General features: G+C 37.1%; 1 protein-coding gene across 7 annotated transcripts in view; it reads left to right on the forward strand.

Moving 5' to 3' along the window:
• RANBP17 (RAN binding protein 17) overlaps positions 1-20006 on the forward strand; it is a 369878-nt gene that overhangs the window by 201207 nt on the left and 148665 nt on the right. For 5 of the 7 annotated variants that reach the window (XM_070357405.1, XM_070357402.1, XM_070357409.1 and 2 more), the window contains one exon: positions 18774-18896. The exons of the other annotated variants lie outside the window; for them this stretch is intronic. In XM_070357405.1, the coding sequence (XP_070213506.1) occupies positions 18774-18896 (123 nt within the window). The remainder of the gene's footprint in view (positions 1-18773; positions 18897-20006) is intronic. 7 annotated transcript variants of the gene reach the window in all.

Genomic DNA, 20006 nt, shown 5'->3' on the forward strand with positions numbered 1-20006 from the left:
ATTTTAATACTTTTAGACAATAAAATGTTTGCACCTTGTTTTATGTCTCTGGATATATTCCAGTGTCTTAGTTTACAGTCTGTGGGAACTTGAATAGAATTTGTATCCTACTGTTGTATGAAAACTGTACAAATCTTAATTATATTGAATTGGTTCACAGTGTTTTTCAGGTCTGCTAGATTGTTCTGCTTCTCTGTATGTTCATTCTATTAATTTTTGAGAATTTGATATTGAGACTCCATCTAAAAATCTTAATTTATCTACTGTAAAAATAATTGTATTATAAATATATCATGAAACTATATGTAACCTTGTTCTGTATTTTTAAGTCTCCTGTAAATGTGTTATCATACTTTCATAATTTAAAAATAAAATAGAAAAGAAAAAAAAAAAGCGTATAGCTACTCCTAAAAGTCTGAAGAGTATAGCTACTCCAGCTTTCTTTTGATTTCTGTTTGCATGGAATATCTTTCCATCCCCTCACTTTCAATCTGTATGTATCCATAGGTCTGAAGATGGTCTCTTGTAGACAACATATATATACAGGTCTTGTTTTTGTATCCATTCAGTCAGTCTGTATCTTTTGGTTGGAACATTTAATCCATTTACATTTAAGATAATTATCGATATATGTTCCTATTGCCATCTTCTTAATTTTGGAAGGTTTGTTTTTATATGTATTGTTTTGTTTTGTTTCCTTCCCTTTGTCTTTTGTTCTCTTTTCTTGTGTTTCGTGCCTAGAGAAGTTCCTTTAGTAATTGCTGAAAGCTGGTTTGATTGTGCTAAATAAATTCTCTTAGCTTTTGCTTATCTGTAAAATTTTTGATTTCTCTGCTGAATCTGAATGAGACCCTTGCTGAGTAGAGTGTTCTTGGTTGCAGATTTTTCCCTTTCATCACTTTCCTGCCACTTCCTTCTGGCCTGCAGAGTTTATGCTGAAAAATCAGCTGGTAACTTTATGAGGTTTCCCTTGTATGTTGTTTGTTGCTTTCCCCTTGTTGTTTTTAATATTTTTTCTTTGTATTTAACTTTTGTTAGTTTGACTAATATGTACCTTTGTGTATTTCTCCTTGGATTTATCCTCTATGGGACTCTCTGCACTTCCTGGACCTTGGTGACTATTTCCTTTCCCATGTTAGGGAAGTTCTCAATTATGATCTCTTCAAATATTTTTCAGTCCCTTTCCTTTTTTCTTTTTTCTAGAACCCCTGTAATTTGAATGTTGGCATGTTTGATGTTGTCCCATATATCTCTGAAACTGTTCTCATTTCTTTTCATTCTTTTTGCTTTATTCTGTTCTGCAGCAGAGATTTCCACCATTGTGTCCTCCGGGTCACTTATCCATTCTTCTGCCTCAGTTATCCTACTATTGACTCCTTATAGTATATTTTTTCATTTTAGTTGTTATTCTTTTCTGTTTGTTTGTTCTTTAGTTCTTTTAGGTCTTTGCTAACTTTTTCTTGTATCTTCTCAATGCATGCCTTTATTCTGTTTCGGAGATCTTAGGTCATCTTTTCTAGCATTACTTCGAATTCTTTTTCAGATAGATTGCATATCTCCTCTTCATTTAGTTGTTCTTATAGGTTTTTATCTTGTTCCTTTGTCTGAAACGTATTTCTTTGTCATCTCATTTTGTCAAACTTTTTGAGTTCGTGGCCTTCTTTCCACCGGCTGCAAGATCTTAGTTCCTCTTGCTTATAGGGTCTGCCCGCTGGTGGGTGAGGTTAGTCCAGAGGCTTGTGCTGTCATCCCCTTGATAGGCAGTTTAATTGGTGTTGTGTTGATCAGAGCCTGCCCTAGCTATTGAGCGGGGCCTCACCTTTGCTCTCTGCTTATTGCTACGTGGTCAGGGGCAGGATCTGCTCCCTAGTTGTTGCAGTTGAGGCCCCCAGATCTGTTACTTAGCTGAGATTCTGGTCTGTACTGTGAGGTGAGATTGGAGCACTCCCACTTGGAGATCAGCCACTGAGTTTTCCTCCATTGGAGCTGTTCACCTGTGGTTGTGTTCCATTGTGTCCTCTCTTGCCCATTGTGTGGGCTCATAACGTATACTGCTGTTGGAACTGTTCTCAGTTCTGCCTTAACTGTAAAGATGCCAGCAGTTGGCCTTGGTGACTCTCAGATATTGTTATCATCCGATCACCAGTCCCAGTGCACTGAGCTTAGGTCCCAGTAATGCAGTAATTGTCCACCTGCACCCTCTGTGGTAACTATGTAGGCAGCTTGAACTCTGGTCTGGCCCTACCCCTACTTGTACATCCGTACAGAGCCCACAGCTACTAAAACCAGACTTGTGATAGGGTGTTTGTCTGGTATTGTAGTGACCAGAGCCTGCCCTGGAGAGTCACCAGGGCCTCTGCTTTGCTCTGTGTAGTCACTGCCCTGTCAGGGGCAGGGTCTGCTCCCTAGTTGTTGGATTTGTTGTTCAGTTGCTAAATTATGTCCAACTCTTTGCAACCCCATAGACTGTAGCCAACCAGGCTCCTCTGTCCATGGAATTTTCCAGGCAAGAATACTGGAGTGTGTTGTCATTTCCTTCTCCAATCTTGTTGGATTAAGGGCCCCCAGATCTGCTTCTTAGCTGTGTTCTTGATCTGTGATTCGAGGCAGGTAGGGTTGGGGCACTCCCGCTGGAGGGAAGCTACTGGTATTCCTTCTTCGGAGCTGTTCACCTGTGGGTGTGCTCTGTTGTGTCACCTTTCACCTGGTGCACATCAGCATAATTTTCAGATTATGCTGAAGTTGGTACTGCTCTTGGCCCCACCTCAACTGTGAGTAGGTCAGCAATTGGCCCTGGTATCTCCTAGACATTGCTTTCACCAGGCCACCAAAGTAGATCCACTGAAGTCAGGTGATGAGGTCTGCAGAGAAGTGGCCATGAGTGGGAGAGATCCAGCCTTGGTGGGAGCTTTTCATAGCTCCTGGCCACTCTCAAGAAATGGTCAGCCATGGCCATGGCCTTTCTTATTGGCCTGGTGGCAGGCACATGGACCAGCCCCAGCAAGGGTCTTCCCTAGCATTTGGCCACCAGGCACTCATGGGTCAGCCCTGATGGGATCCTTTCCTAGTGCCCAGCGACAGGTGCATGAGGGCTTTTTCCAGTATTTGGGGACAAGCATGAGAGGACCAGCCCCAATGGAGTCCTTTCCTATTTTTCACAGGTATGAAATCCAGTGAAATGAGAGCTAAGACTAGCTAACGTCTTTTGAGATATAAATGTCCAGCTAACATAGGACACCATCTGAACCCTGGCAGTTATCATTCAGGTTATATAGTTTTGATAAAATAACATTAATATACTGGTGAGGGTGGATTCTATTCCTAAACATTAACCTATGAATTTCAAGAAAAACGTTGAAAGTGAACTATAATAATGAGAACTCTGCATTCTGAAATCATAAATGTAACAGGGAATATATTTGGTGACTTAGTCTCTTAACATATATTTATTAGATCTTTATATTAATTAGCCCTGGCCCTGCCTTCAGTGACTTTATAACCTAGTTTGAAGAGATTAGATTCTTACGCAAGTGAATGAAGTCTCAAAAGCAGATGTGTCTATCTCTTTATCCCTATTGTCTAGCACAGAACCTATTCTGTGTTATTGAAGTGTGTGTGTTTTTAATCACATGGTGATGGAAAGAGGGACGAGGGCAGAATCGGTAGAGAAACATAAAGCTACAAGCCTAGCAGTCCTTGTTTCTGAAAAATAAAGCGAAAATGGAGTTTTATCTATCTCATCTTTGAAATGACAATATCAGTCAGTAGAAATCAATTCATAATTCTCTTGCCACACATTTCTGGAAAAAATGAGATATAGCTCTGCTTGTGCCTGGGTTATATAGCTGGATTATAATTAAGGAAAGCTGTGTGGACTTTTAACCTCAAGGAGAGTTGCTCTCCCTTCTACTTCAACCTCCTCTTGCCCCAGACCTGTCTCCACCATTTACTTCAGCCTGGCACTGCTGTTGAGCCCGTAGCACCATCTAGGGGTCAGGTGAGGTGATGGAGAGCAACGTTTCTGTGCATTGGTCACTACGTCCTACTCTTTTGAGACCCCTTGGACTATTGCCCCACCCAGGCTCTCTGTCTATGGGATTTCCCAGGCAGAAATACTGGAGTGGATTGCCATTTCCTTTACCAGGGGATCTTCCTGACCCAGGGATCGAACCTGCGTTTCCTGCATTGGCAGGCAGATTCTTTACCACTGAGCCATCAGGGAAGCATTCCCCAAAGCTTACAGCTTTAGCACTTTCAGAGGTCTTCTCCCCATTTCCAGTTAGAAATTCTGTAAAATTGTCTCTGAAATAGATGAGATTTATAGAGTTTTCTCCCCATGGCAGCCTAAGAAAAAAGTTTACACACATGCCAGAAGACAGCATTATACCACGAATAGTATCGTACAAGCTTTATTCCAAACTGCCTTGAGTTCAGATCCACCATCTGGTCTTGTAAGGTTTTTTCTGTTAGAATGTATAAAGTGGTTGGTATCTAGTAGGTCCCTAAAAGTGAGTCATATTATTATGTTTCAGAATCATATGAATGGAATTAGATTTAGCCACAAAGAAAGATCAAGCTCTACAAAAATAAACTATTTTATGCAACATAAGGAAAGAAAATGAACATTAAGCAAATGTATTTTGTGTCAGGGTTCTAATTTTTAAAAAAAAGGATCACAGGTTATAGTGTATATTTAAATCAGGAAAAGTGTATGGTGTATATTTAAATCATCAAATCACTTAATGAGTATTCTGGTTACAACATAGTAGAACTATATTCTCATCAAAGTAAAACTAACTGAGGCTTTAATATGTAATTAAATTGCCCTTTGCACAAGAGCATTAAACCAACAGTTCTTGTAACATTCCACTTCTTCATCATCTGTCTTTCACCAAAACACAAGAAGCCAATAAGAAACATCATTCCCTTTTTGCAGTAAATACAAGAGAACCTGCAAACAAATTACAGGAAAATATCATTCATCTTTTTCATTTTCTTTAGAAATTGTGCTTTTCTTCCTGAATATACCATAATTTTTTTTGCTTTCCTTGCATTTTTATGCTCAATCAAAATACTTTAAAATGCTGTTTTTTGTTGTTTGTTTTTTTTTTTTTTAAAAAAAAAACATTTTATTTATACTTAAACATATCTTGTGTATTCCCAGTTGGGGAGAACAGATACATTAACATAAGCAACTGTTACCTTGGCACAGTTTTATTACAATGATGTTGTGAAGTTGAAAACCTAGTTTCCCTACTAGCCATTTCTTTTGATGAATGGAAATTTGCAATTTGATAAGGCTCAGGAGTAAAGAATCCACCTGCCAATACAGGAGATGCAGGTGTCATCCCTGAGTTGGAAAGATTCCCTGGAGAAGTAAATGACAACCCAGTCTAGTATTCTTGCCTGGAAAATCCCTTGGACAGAAGGAGCCTGGCAAGCTATAGTCCATGGGGTTGCAAAGACTCAGACATGACTTAGCAACTAAACAGCAACAGCAACAACCATTTTATTTACTCTGGAGATACAGTATACATATTTTTATGCATACAACTTTTTTGAGAAATCTATAATGTTTCGTATGTTTTTAGACTTTTATCTCAAAAATATTTTTCCTAACTCTACTAGTTATTGTTCAGTCACTAAGTCACGTCCAACTCTTTGTGACTCCATGCACTGCAGCAGAGACAGGCTCCTCTGTCTTCTGCTATCTCCTGGAGCTTGCTCACACTCTTCCCATTGAGTCGGTGATGCCATCTAACCATCTCATCCTCTGTCACTCCTTCTTCTCCTGCCCTTAGTCTTTCCCAGCATCAGGGTCTTTTCCAGTGAGTCAGCTCTTTGCATCAGGTGGCCAAAGTATTGGAGCTTCAGCATCAGTCCTTCCAATGAATATTCAGGGTTCATTTCCTTTAAGATTGACTGGTTTGACCTTGCTGTCCAATGGACTCTTAAGAGTCTTCTCCAGCACCACAGTTTGAAAGCATCAGTTCTTTGGCACTCAGCCTTCTTTATGGTCCAACTCTCACATTCATGCATGACTACTGAAAAGCCATAGCTTTGACTATATGAACCTTTGTCAACAACGTGATATATCTGCTTTTTAGTACGCTTAGTGACTAAGCGCACAGCACAGCACTGGTTTGTCATAGCTTTTCTTCCAAGGAGTGAAATCTTTTCATTTCATGGCTGCAGTCACCATCCACAGTGATCTTGGAGCCCAAGAAAATAAAATCTGTCACTGTTTCCACTTTTTCCCATCTATCTGCCATGAAGTGATGGGACTGGATGCCATGATCTTAGTTTTTTGAATGTTGAGTTTTAAGCAAGCTTTTTCACTCTCTTCTTTCACCCTCAATAAGCTCTTTAGTTCCTCTCTGCTTTCTGTCAGTAGGGTGGTATCTATCATTTGCATATCTGAGGTTATCGATATTTCTCCCAGCAATCTTGATTTCAGTTTGTGATTCATTCAGTCCAACCTTTCGGACTCTGCAAGTGTGAAAGTGTGACTCTGTATATAAGTTAAATAAGCAGAGTAACAGTATACAGCCTTGACGTACTCCTTTCCCAATTTGGAACCAGTCTGTTGTTCCGTGTCCGGTTCTAACTGTTGCTTCTTGTCCTGCATAGAGGTTTCTCTGGAGACAGGTAAGGTGGTCTGGTATTCCCATCTGTTGAAGAATTTTCCAGTTTCTTGTGATCCACACAGTCAAGGCTTTATCATAGTAAATGAAGCAGGTGATTTTTTTCTAATTCCCTTGCTTTTTCTATGATCCAACGAACATTGACAATTTTGATCTGTGGTTTCTCTTCCTTTTCTGGTTATAAGGGCATGCAATTTTCAGCTATATAGTCTTGGGATCTACCATTTAGTGGTCTTTGGGCAAATTTCTCACACTCTTACACCCTCCTTCAGCTTTCTTGGCTCTGAAGTTAGAATAATGATAGGTAATTTGTAAGACTATTGTAAAGATTCAAGGAGATTACATGTAATAAGCTTTCAAAAAATTAGATCTCTTCCCTATAAAACAAAACATTCGCCTAAAAAATATCAAGATTGTGTCCTTTTCTTGGCCACCCTCACCCATTTTGCCCACCTTCATCCTCTTCCCCCACCTCTGGCAGCCACCAGCTTGTTTTCTGCATCTTTGATTTTTGTTTTAGATTTTACATGTATGTGAGAGCTGGCATACAGCGTTTGTCTTTTGCTGTTTTACTTACTTCACTTAGCATAGTGCCCTCAAGATCCACCCGTGTTGCTGCAAATGGCAAAATTTCATTCTCTTTATGACTGAATATTTCACTGTGTGTATATACCACATTTTCTTTATCCATTCATCTGTATGAACATTTAGCTTGTTTCTATGTCTTGCTGCTGCTACTGCTGCTAAGTCGCTTCAGTCGTGTCCGACTCTGTGTGACCGCATAGACGGCAGCCCACCAGGCTCCCCCGTCCCTGGGATTCTCCAGGCAAGAACACTGGAGTGGGTTGCCATTTCCTTCTCCAGTGCATGAAAGTGAAAAGTGAAGTCGCTCAGTCATGTCTGACTCTTAGCGACGCCATGGACCGCAGCCTACCAGGCTCCTCCGTCCATGGGATTTTCCAGGCAAGAGTACTGGAGTGGGGTGCCATTGCCTTCCCCATTCCATGTCTTAGCTATTGTGAATAATGCTACAGTGAACATATATAGTAGTTTTTTTCCTTCAGAGAGATACCTGGGTTTCTGGGTCACGCGGTGGTGCTGTTCCTGATTTTTGAGGAACCTCTGTACTGCTTTCCACGCTGGCTGCGCCAGTTTACGTTTCCACATAGTGCACAACGAACACCGCAGTGCAGCTTTTTCCCGCATCCTCACCACGGCTGCTTGTTTCTAGTCTTATTGATAATAGTAATTCTAACAAGTATGAAGTGATACCTCAGTGTAGTTTTAGTTTGCGCTTGCCAGTTGATTAGTGATGTTGAGTACCTTTTCCTGTACCTGTTGAGCACTTTTATGTCTTCATATAGGAAAAATGTCTATTTAGATCCTCTGCCATTTTTCATTTTATTTTCTACTGATTTGTCTAAATTCTTTATGTATATTGCATATTAACCCCTCATCAGATATATGATTTGGAAATATTTTCTCCCATTCTGTATGTTGCCTTTGCATTTTGTAGATGGCTTCCTTAAATGTCGCTAGGCATTTGAAGTGATTCTGATTTGTCTCTCATGCTTTTGTATTTTAGATCCAGGAATGGCTTTCAAACAATACTCCTTTAAGTGGAATGATGTTAATTTATCTAGCTCATTGCTACTATTAAATATATTGTACATGTACACCTTGGGAAAATGTGCTGGTTTTGCAGTCTGTTCATTCAGATGGTTTATGAATCAAAAACAGAGGTCTGTTATGTTCTCAGATTCTCTAATTATTGCAAAATAAAGCATCCATTTATTAGGCAAGAATTGTCTACAGTGTGTGCAAGAGTAAACAGACCTATAAGTGTTGCCTTCAAATTTATACCGAAGTATGCTGAAAAGCATGTATACCATAGCTGTGATAATGAGCAGTACAGTAGAGAGAGGTGATTTATGATACCTGTTTCTGACAACTGTAGTGCTGAGATTCCCAGGGTGTCTGATCACAGCATTAGCATGCTGACAGCTCAGCATTTGGAACATTATGGTGATTTATCCTGCCTGTGCTGTCACCTGCACTGTCAGAGTTTCTTTTTAATGATGGTATAACTATTTTGTTTGTTTGTACTGCATTCTTTTCATTTGGCTAATGCTTTCTCATTAGATTGAACCTAGTAAATGAGAGTAATTAAGTGCTTCCTATAGCTCAGATGCAATGATTAAGTTGCAGAGCTGCTACTGATTATGTTTTGTCATTTATCTCTATTAATCTGAGAATAACCCAGATGATAAACACATGTAATTTTTTGCTAATGTTCAATAGATGAAATTTATAGTTTCTCAGTGGAGCCAAGCAGTAAGTGTATATTCATATATAAATAGTAAATTGTTACATGTGAACTTGCTTTAAATCAGCATGCAAGATACAACTAGAAAAGGAAAAGATACCTTCATTGTTGTACCGAGTTTACTTTTACTGAAATTCTTTCTTTATTCCAAAAAAAAACAAAGAAGAGAGAAGAAAACAGGCTTAAATTTAACTTTGTTACAAAGCAAGTTGTTTCTAACTTTTCCTTTGTTTGAGATATATGCAGGGGCAAGACTGAAGTTTGTTTTAATGTAATATATATGAAGTTCTTTAAATCACACGATTCTGACAGTTTTTCAGCTCTTCTCTCATACTCTGATTGTCTAAACTCTAATTATCCATAATGATTTTAGAAGAAAATGGCTCAACTAAATTGTTCATTAAATAACTCAGGGGATTAATCAGATTTTGCCTTTTAATAAATTTAAGCTATAATGTGGAGTTACATATGTATTTTGAAAGACAATGTACAGTTATATATTAATTGTTTATATCTGACAATATTTACTGTAAGGAGCTGTATAGTGTTCATAACACTGATTATCATAAGTTATTAATCCTACCAGCTTTTAAAGTTTCTGTAGATAATGCCAAGCCAACTGATCCTTTGTTTGTAATTAGAGACAGTATATGCCAGATTCATGCATTTTAATATAATAATTTGCAAAAATTATTCCTAACTCTTTACAACTCATTTACAAAATGATAGTTCCAACAAACTTTCAAATGTACTAAGAGAATTTGTTTTTAGGAAATTATATTTTGTGACACTATTTTCATAAATGCTTTAAAACATCGTAGAATTGCTTAATCTGTGAATATCTGTGTGCATAGGCTACCTCTAATCTTCAGTTCATATACAGATGGTAGGAAACCTAGTTATTATATTTAATAGTTTGTGCTTCCATGTATGACCATAATCTGATTGGACTGTGATTTATCATACATTGGAAAAGAACATTAACCGTTCTCTTTTTAAAAAGAACATTGTTGTTCTTGAGCTTTCAGCATGTTCTCATGCCCTGAAGTGCTTTAACAACATTCTTATAATTCACTTAAGAAAAAGGTCTTTTAAGCATCCATACACTTAATGCCTACACGTTTAGATCATCTGCAGAATTTCATTTTATGAACAAATGGTATCATCTAAAATTAAATTCCTAAAACACTGATGTTAAGCCTCCTTCAGTGAGTTAATTTTAATAGAATATTATTTTTTGAAAATAAAGACATTGTATACTTCAATGGAGTTTGATATCTTTAATGATTAGTAATGTATTCTTTGGATTCCTTTTTAAAAGAATAAATGATTTTTAAAAGGTAGATTTTGGCCAAACAGTGAACCTTTCCTCCCCTTCAGGTATAGAAATGGCTTCTATGAAGACTAATTGGAAATTGAGGCTATCATAAATATTGGGCATTTATTAAGTTCTCTAGCCATCTATTCATATTGGTTTTCCCTCAATTTTAGAAGATTTAATATTTAGCCTAATAGAGATGATCACCTTTAAAGATCAAATTTTTGATTCTGTGAAGCAAAAGGCAAGGGAGGAAAGGAAAGCTATACCTATCTTTATACAGAGTTCTGAAGAATAGCAAGGAGAGATAAGAAAGCCTTCCTAAGTGATCAGTGCAAGGAAATAGAGGAAAACAATAGAATGGGAAAGACTAGAGTTCTCTTCAAGAAAATTAGAGATACCAAGGGAACATTTCATGCAAAGATGGACACAGTAAAGGAGAGGAATGGTATGTACCTAACAGAAGCAGAAGATACTAAGAACAAGGCTAGATGGTTTGTTAATGTTCGTATAATACAGGAATCTGTGTTTTTGAAGTTGTGGAAAATGTCTCTGATAGACATTTAAGTAAAGGACCAAAAGTAGAAAGTCCAAAATTCTTTCCAACTCAGATGATCTTCCCTAGTAGCTATTTCATCAGATAAATCTCTTTTTCTTCTACACACTGAAGTGTTAGGATGAATAATGGTAAGTATATTAGGCCAATGAAATGTTCTTTAATAAAATAATAAGCCCAAGGAGAATGGGCTTTAAAAGTCATGATAGGTTTCCCATCACTTTGTACTTATTTTTTTTAAAAAGCATAAATTGGATAATATTTATGGTGGATCATTTACTAATTTAGAATATATTTCTTTTTCAGTAAAAGCATAATGGTTTTGATATAAGATTCTTTTTATTGAATTGAATATATTCAGTTCACTAATACAAATTGAATATCTGTTTGCTCTTTCTGTATCCCTGATGTTTGTCCTTTCTTTAAGATTATGGTTTTTAAAATTATAATTCTTAATCACTCCCCACCCCCACCCCATGTCCCCATGACAAACAACAAAAAAGTCTGCTTGAGTTGTTAATGTTAAAATTGTAAGTTGTAACTGTTTCTTTGTCCTTGGTTAAAAAATAATTATAAAAATCGGGTAAAGAGAAAACTGCTTTCCTCCCCTTGTTGGTCAGTTCTATAGAAGTAATTTAAAATACCGTATATTGAATTCTTTGATCATTTCTCCTGGGTGGATAGGGAAAGGAGTCAAAGCTGAGGCAATTGCTTCTGGGCTCTCTTTCTGTGTGCCTGGTAAATGAAACACAAGGAACCTCACCAAACTACATGACTAATGGCAACCTCCAGTGCCGCCTGCAATCAAAGATTAATTTGCTTTATCAAGTTTAAAGAATACCGGGTGATAAATCATGTCAAAAAGAAATAATCACTCAAAGGCTGATGTTCTTTTCTACATGTGAGGACAGGTGCTATGAGGCATGCATTTGCCATAAACAGTTAATTTTGTTCTTGTGCCTTTATGTTCATTTTAATTTCTATTTAGTTGACTCTTGCATCAAATAATTTCTCTCATTAAGATCAACTTGCATTCCAACTGAAAGGCCACAGGATTATAGATCAAAATAACATTCTTTTTCTTTAATTTGTGTAAATATTTTCTCCTGAGGAGTATTAATAAATGTTTACTTTTTTCAAACATGAGTTAACTAATGCCAAATGGGAAGTGAAATTATATTCTTCTTGTCAAGATGCCTAAGAATATTAATGAGTGTTCATAATAGATATCTGTATGTAACATATCTATATACTTATATAGAATTTTCATTTTGCTCAAATCTCTGCACCCTTTTCTTTTCTTTTTTAAAGAGAGAGAGAAAGAGCTGGAGTCTCTCTTTAATTCTGACCCCTGGGTCCATAATGTAGGATCCATTTTAGGTAAGATTGTATTAACGAGGTGGTCTTCCCAGCACTTTCAGCAAACGCATTTTGAATGGTATCCAAAACCAATCTTGTGTTTTATTTAGAGGCTGTCAGGACTCTTCTTAAAGTGAGACTCAGAGTATCATTTTAGAAGTTACAGTCATGTTCAATTGGAGTCACTTTAAAGCTTGGTGTATGTATTAATAGATATATATTAGTATCACTTTCTACCTTGGATCTTTTCTACTTACTCTATGTTCAGTGACTAATCAGAAATTAAGAAATTATTAATTTTCCTTTTGATGTATATAACATAGAAATGTAAAATAGACTTGAAACTTGAATCTGTGAAGTTATATCATTTGAGCAGTTGTAGGAAATCTTATTCTTGATATGACTCTTCATTTTTTTTTTCCTTATGGTTTCTCCCAGTCTTTCTGTCTAAATTTCAATTCTTTTTCACTCCAATGAACTCTTGGTGGTGCAAGGGGACTAATGAACTTGTTTTTCTTTTCTTTGGTTTCTGATTCCTAGGAATTGTTTTAAAATATTTATAAAGTTTCCTTTTTTATATCAATAGTATCCTAAAGAGAAAAACCTCATCAGCTTATTGGGGTTTCTTAAAACTTTTTTAAAACAAAAAATGTAATTAGAAGATGATTGCTCTACAGTGTTGTGTTGATTTCTGCCATACAGCAGTATTGAAACTTCTTTTTAAACTCAGTAGGAATTTAACTTGCCTATACTTAAGATTTTTTATGAGAAAGTATTTATCATGACCTATTTTATATCTAAAATGAGAATGGGACAAGGTAACAAGGACCCTTCTAATTTGAAAGAATTTTGTAACCCAGGACATACCTATTTTCATGTTAACTAAGTCACTGATGATCATTAATAGTTTGTATAATAATACTCTGCTAGTGAATTCCTATAGAATAAACTCCATAGCAGAGTAAAAATAGGTTTAGTGAATTTCCCAGTGGTTCAATGGTTAAGACTCCATGCTTTCATTATCAAGAGTAGGGGTTTGATCCCTCATTGGGGAACTAAGATCCCACAAGCCTCGTCTTTCATGGAAAAAGAGAAACATTTAGATTTGAAGACTGAATACAGTTAGCTATGGTCTAACTTCAGCATTTGTATAAAAGTTGATAACTGTATTTGCTTTAGGGGTGCTGTTGAAACGAAGGATCATATTTCTCAGTGGCTCCTGTATGAAAGCGCATGAGAGAAGTTTCTTTTAAAATTTAGCATTAGGGTATGATTCTGTTTGCTTAAGAAACATATCATGTGCATGTGAAGAGAATGTATTTTCTGCTGTTGTTAACTGAAGTGTTCTATAAATAATTAGGTCAAGTTTGTTGACAGTATTATTCATGACAAAAAATTTAAAGAACAACCATTCAAAAGCTATGACTTGTTCTTTTAATGTGTTAAAGTTTCTATGATAAAATGAACAACATGCAAGATCAGATGGATAATTTCAGAAGAGCTGAAAAATTTTAAGAAAGAGTTAAAAATATAAATGCTAAAAATGGAAAAAAATCTTTAACAGAGATAAAGAATGTCTTCAAAGGCCTCATCAACATACTTGACACAATGGAGGAAAGAATCAGTGAACATGAAGACTGGTCAAGAGACATAACCCAAACTGAAACACAGATAGAAAAAAGAGTGGGGAAAAATTAAAAGAATGAGTCATAGCTTTTGAGTGGGTGTTTTAAAAAAATTTTTCATGAATAATAACTAAACGTAAGTCCAGAAACTATAAAACTCCTAGAGGAGAACATAGGCAAAACACTGTCTGACATAAATCACAGCAGGATCCTCTATGACCCACCTCCCAGAATATTGGAAATAAAAGCAAAAATAAACAAATGGGACCTAATTAAACTTAAAAGCTTCTGCACAACAAAGGAAACTATAAGCAAGATGAAAAGACAGCCTTCAGAATGGGAGAAAATAATAGCAAATGAAGCAACTGACAAACAGCTAATCTCAAAAATATACAAGCAACTCCTGCAGCTCAATTCCAGAAAAATAAACAACCCAATAAAAAAATGGGCCAAAGAACTAAACAGACATTTCTCCAAAGAAGACATACAGATGGCCAACAAACACATGAAAAGATGCTCAACATCACTCATTATCAGAGAAATGCAAATCAAAACCACAATGAGGTACCATTTCACACCAGTCAGAATGGCTGCTATCCAAAAGTCTACAAGCAGTGAATGCTGGAGAAGGTGTGGAGAAAAGGGAACCCTCTTACACTGTTGGTGGGAATGCAAACTAGTACATTCACTATGGAGAACAGTGTGGAGATTCCTTAAAAAACTGGAAATAGAACTGCCATATGACCCAGCAGTCCCACTGCTGGGCATACACACTGAGGAAACCAGAATTGAAAGAGACACGTGTACCCCAATATTCATCACAGCACTGCTTATAATAGCCAGGACGTGGAAGCAACCTAGATGTCCATCAGCAGACGAATGGATAAGAAAGCTGTGGTACATATACACAATGGAGTATTACTCAGCCATTAAAAAGAATACATTTGAATCAGTTCTAATGAGGTGGATAAAACTGGAGCCGATTATACAGAGTGAAGTAAGCCAGAAAGAAAAACACCAATACAGTATACTAACGCATATATATGGAATTTAGAAAGATGGTAACGATAACCCTATATGCGAGACAGCAAAAGAGACACAGATGTATAGAACAGTCTTTTGGACTCTGTGGGAGAGGGAGAGGGTGGGATGATTTGGGGGAATGTCATGGAAACACGTATAATATCATATAAGTAACGAATCGCCAGTCCAGGTTTGATACAGGATGCTTGGGGCTGGTGCACTGGCATGACCCAGAGGGATGGTATGGGGAGGGAGGTGGGAGGGGGGTTCAGGATGGGGAACACGTGTACACCCGTGGCGGATTCATGTTGATGTATGGCAGAACCAATACAATATTGTAAAGTAATTAGCCTCCAATTAAAATAAATAAATTTAAATTAAAAAAAAAAATACTGTCAACCAACCTGACCTAATTCGTATTTATAAAACACTTCATCTAACAGCAGTTGATTATACATTCTCTTCACTTACACATGATACATTTGCCAAAACATTGTATTTGGGGCCATTAAACAAATGTTAACACTTTTAAAGGATTCAGTTCAGTCGCTCAGTCATGTCTGACTCTTTGCCACCCCATGAATTGCAGCATGCCAGGCCTCCCTGTCCATCACCAACTCCCGGAGTTCACTCAGACTCACATCCATTGAGTCAATGATGCCATCCAGCCATCTCATCCTCGGTCGTCACCTTCTCCTCCTGCCCCCAATCCCTCCCAGCATCAGAGTCTTTTCCAGTGAGTCAACTCTTCGTGTGAGGTGCCAAAGTATTGGAGTTTCAGCTTTAGCATCAGTCCTTCCAATGAACACCCAGGACTGATCTCCTTCAGAATGAACTGGTTGGATCTCCTTGCAGTCCAAGGGACTCTCAAGAGTCTTCTCCAACACCACAGTTCAAAAGCATCAATTCTTTGGCACTCAGCTTTCTTCACAGTCCAACTTTCACATCCATACATGACCACTGGAATCCTCAAAGTATGTTTTCAGACCATAAAACAAAACTAAACTTGAAGTTAATAACAGAAAGGTATCTGGAAGATTACCAAATATTTAGAAATAAAATAGCCACTTCTAAGTAGTCCATAGGTCAAAGAGGAACTCTCAATGTAAAAAATATTTTGAACTGAATAAAAATGAAAATATAGTCCAAAATACTCTAACTTGTACAGTACTGCTAAAGAAGTACTTGGACTGAAATTCATAGTGCTAAATGATCACATTAAAAAGAGAAGAAAGGGTTCAAATCAGTAATCTAGAATAAGGGTTAGCACATTTTCTATGAAATCCAGATAGTAAATATTTTAGGCTTTGATATAGGATCTATGACACATGTTCTTTTTTGTTCTTATTTTGTTTTTACAACTTTTTAAAAATGTGAAAGCCATTCTTAGTTTGAGGGCCATTAAGAAAAAAGATCACAGGCTAGATTTGGCCCTTGGACCATAGATTATATACCTGTGATTTAGAAAATGAGGAAATTAAATTCAAAGCAAGGAGAAGAAAGAAAATAATAAAGAGCTTGAATCAGTTAAATTGAAAACAATAGAGAAAAGTCACTGAAACCAAAATCTAGTTGAAAAGGTAAAGTTAATAAATATCTAAACTGGCTGGCTGAGGGGATGGCAAAAAAGACAAATTCACATCAAGAATGAAAGCATGAGCGAATGCCCTGAGGGTCCGGTGGTCCGGACTTGACACTTTAACTGTTGTGGCCCAGGTTCAATCCCTGGTTGGGGAACTAAGATCCCACAAGTGAAAGGCATGGCAAAAAAAAAAAAAAAGGCATGAATATCAATGCAGATTCCACAGATATTTAAAGAGTAATAAAGTAAAACAGTTTGACAACTTACATTAAACGGGCCATTTCTGTGAAACACATAAGCTACCGAAATTTACTCAAGGAGAAATAGATAACCAGAATAGTATTATATCTATTAAAGAAACTAAATTAATTGCTTAAAACCTTCTGATAAATAAAACTCCAAACACAGATTGTTTTACTGGAGAATTCTACCTAAACATGTAAGGAAAAAAATAATTCTACAGCATCTCTTCCAGAAAATAGAAGGGAAAGAAGTATTTACCAACGTATTTTATGAGGCCCAATTCCAAAATCAGACTAAGTAAGATATTACAAAAAAGAAAATAATATTCTTCATAAATGCAAAAATTCTCAACAAAATATTTGTAAATCAATATATAAAGTATATATATAGTATATATAAAGTATATTAAAAAGTTAATACAGCATATCTAAATGGAATCATCCCAGGAGTTCACGGCTGGTTCAATATTTAAAAATCAGTCAAGGTAATTCACCTTCTTAAACCATATGATCATCTCAGCAGATGCAGAAGAAGTTTTTAACACTCATTCTTAGTGAAAATTCAGTAATCCAGGAATAGTGGAGACCTTTCTTAATCTGATTAAGGCAGCCTATGAAAAACCAATATCATACTCAATACTAAAAGACTGAATTTTTCCAGTAGTCATGTACAGATCTGAGAGTTGTACCATGAAGAAGGCTGAGCGCCCAAGAATTGATGCCTTCAAATTGTGGTGCTAGAGAAAACCTTGAGTGTCCCTTGGACTGCAAAAAGATCAAATCAGTCAATCCTAAAGGAAATCAATCCTGAATTTTCATTGCAAGGACTGATGCTGAAGCTGACACTCCAGTACTTTGGCCTCCTGATGCAAAGAGCTGACTCATTGGAAAAAACCCTGATGCTGGGAAACAAAGAATGAGATGGTTAGATAGCATCACCAACTCAATAGACATGAGTTTGAGCAAACTCCAGGAGATAGTGGAGGACACAGGAGCCTGGCATGCTGCAATCCATGGGGTCAGAAAGAGTCGGACACGACTTAGTAACTAAACAACAAAAGACTACCTTTCCCTCTAAGATCAGTAACAAGCAAGGATGTCCTTCTCACTGCTCCTTATCAAAATCATACCAGAGGTATTGTCCAGTTCAGTGAGACAGGGAAATTTTAAATGCATATATTGGAAAGGAAGAAATACAACTGTCTCTATTCCCAGATGACATGGTTATGGAAAAAATGCCCAGAAATCTATGAAAAAGGTCCTGAAACTAAAAAATGAGTTTAGCAAAGTTAGTGTACAAAACTCAATTGCATTTTTATATACTAGCAGTGAACAATTAAAATTTGATTTTTTAAAAGTATTGTATTAAAAAATACCCCCCAAAAAACTAACAACATATATGTAGGATCTATATTGTAAAACTATGAAGCATTGATAAGGGAAACACACAGCATTCATGATAAGAAGATTCAATATTATTAAGATGTTAATTCTCTCCCAGATTAATCTGTAGATTTCTTATATTTCCAGTCAGTAATCTATCAGAATTTGTTGTGAATATCAGCAAAGTGACTCTAAAAATCTGGGAATGCTCAGGAAGAATGGTGAAAACAATTTGGGGAAAGAACAGAATTGGAGGACACACTCACCTGATTTCAAGACTTACCATAAAGCTCCAATGATCAGGCAAAAATATAGACTTCTGTAGATCAGTGGAACATAATGGAAAATCAGAAATAGAACCACACATATTACATCATGTATGTCACTGATTTTTACAAAGATGTAAAGGAAGATCACTGGAGAAAGAGATTTGTCTTTTTCAACAAACAGTTCTAGGTCAAATGTGAATTTTTCTCCATACCTAACACCTTAAACAAAAATTATGTTTAACTCAAAAATTTTGAGTTAAACAGTTAACTCAAAATGAAATCAAAGGCAAGTAACAGATTGGGAAAAAATTTGCAAATTACATTTCTAATGATTTATATCTAAAAAATATAAAGAAGTCTTAAAACTCAACTATATGAAAAACTGCAGTGTGCAGTGCTTAGTCACTCAAGTTGTGTCCATCTCTTTGCTTCCCCATGGTTTGCAGCCCGTCAGTCTCCCCTGTCCAGGCAAGAATACTGGAGTGGATTGTCATGTCCTCCTCCAGGGGATCTTCCCAACCCAAGGATCAAACCCAGGTCTCCTGCATTGCAGGCTGATTCTTTACCAGGTGAGCCACCATGGAAGCCCAAGAATACTGGAGTGAGTAGCCTACCCCTTCTCCAGGGGAACCTCCCCACCCAGAGATCAAACTGGGGTCTCCTGCATTGCAGACAGATTCTTTACCAGCTGAGTTGCCAGGGAAGCCCAAAACACTGCAATACTAGAGCGCTAAAGCATGAAAGATAAAATTCTTATTAAAACAATCTTGTGTGGTTGCTGACTACAGAAAGTCTCCAGTCATCTCTTCCCTACCCTTCCCACTGTTGACTTGGGCATCCTTTCTCTCCGTGCTTACCCATGTCATGGTGTTTCATCCCATTGTATGAGATTCATTTGCATGCTTATCTTGAATTGGAATCTTCGTCCCTGGTAGACATCCAATAATATTTATGGAAATAAACCTGATTTCTTCCACTGTTAGACTTTTTTTGGTGATTGGCACCATTCTGCCGTAAGTCAGAAAGTTAGGAATTATTTTTATTTCATTTCTTTCTCACTCACTCTCACCAAATTCTGATTTTTTTAACCTCATAAATCTCTCACCAGTCTATCCATTTCTGTCTCCTGCAGCCTTCATCCAAGTTATTATCTATCTGTTTACTTGGGCTCTTATATTACCCTCCTAACTTGAATCCTCACTCTGTTCTTGTTCTCCCACCCAATGCTTTCAGCCCTTTTTATACATTGTATCCAGAGTAATCTTTTCCAAAAAATAAATTCTATCTTTCCATCTATTCAAATAGCTTCATACTGGGTGCTAGTGGTAAAGAACCTGCCTTCCAGTGCAGAAGACATAAGAGACGTGGGTTCAATCCCTGGGTCGGGACGATCTCCTGAGGAAGGGCTTGGCAGCCCACTCCAGTATTCTTGGCTGGAGAATCCCATGGATGGAGGAGCCTGGCAGGCTATAGTCCATAGGGCCTCAAAGGGTTGGACATGACTGACACGACTTAGAGCACACACACATTGTTTTCAGGATAAAAACCAACTTCACATTGCTACAAGCTTTTATTAATCTAGCCCCAGCCTACCTTTGCTTGTGCTTAGTTGCTAAGTCATGTCTGACTCTGCGACCCCATGGACTGCAGTCTGCCAGGCTCCTCTGTCCATGGGGATT

This window comes from Bos mutus, chromosome 20, assembly GCF_027580195.1.
Source record: "Bos mutus isolate GX-2022 chromosome 20, NWIPB_WYAK_1.1, whole genome shotgun sequence".
In the NCBI taxonomy this organism is placed as follows: domain Eukaryota; kingdom Metazoa; phylum Chordata; class Mammalia; order Artiodactyla; family Bovidae; genus Bos; species Bos mutus.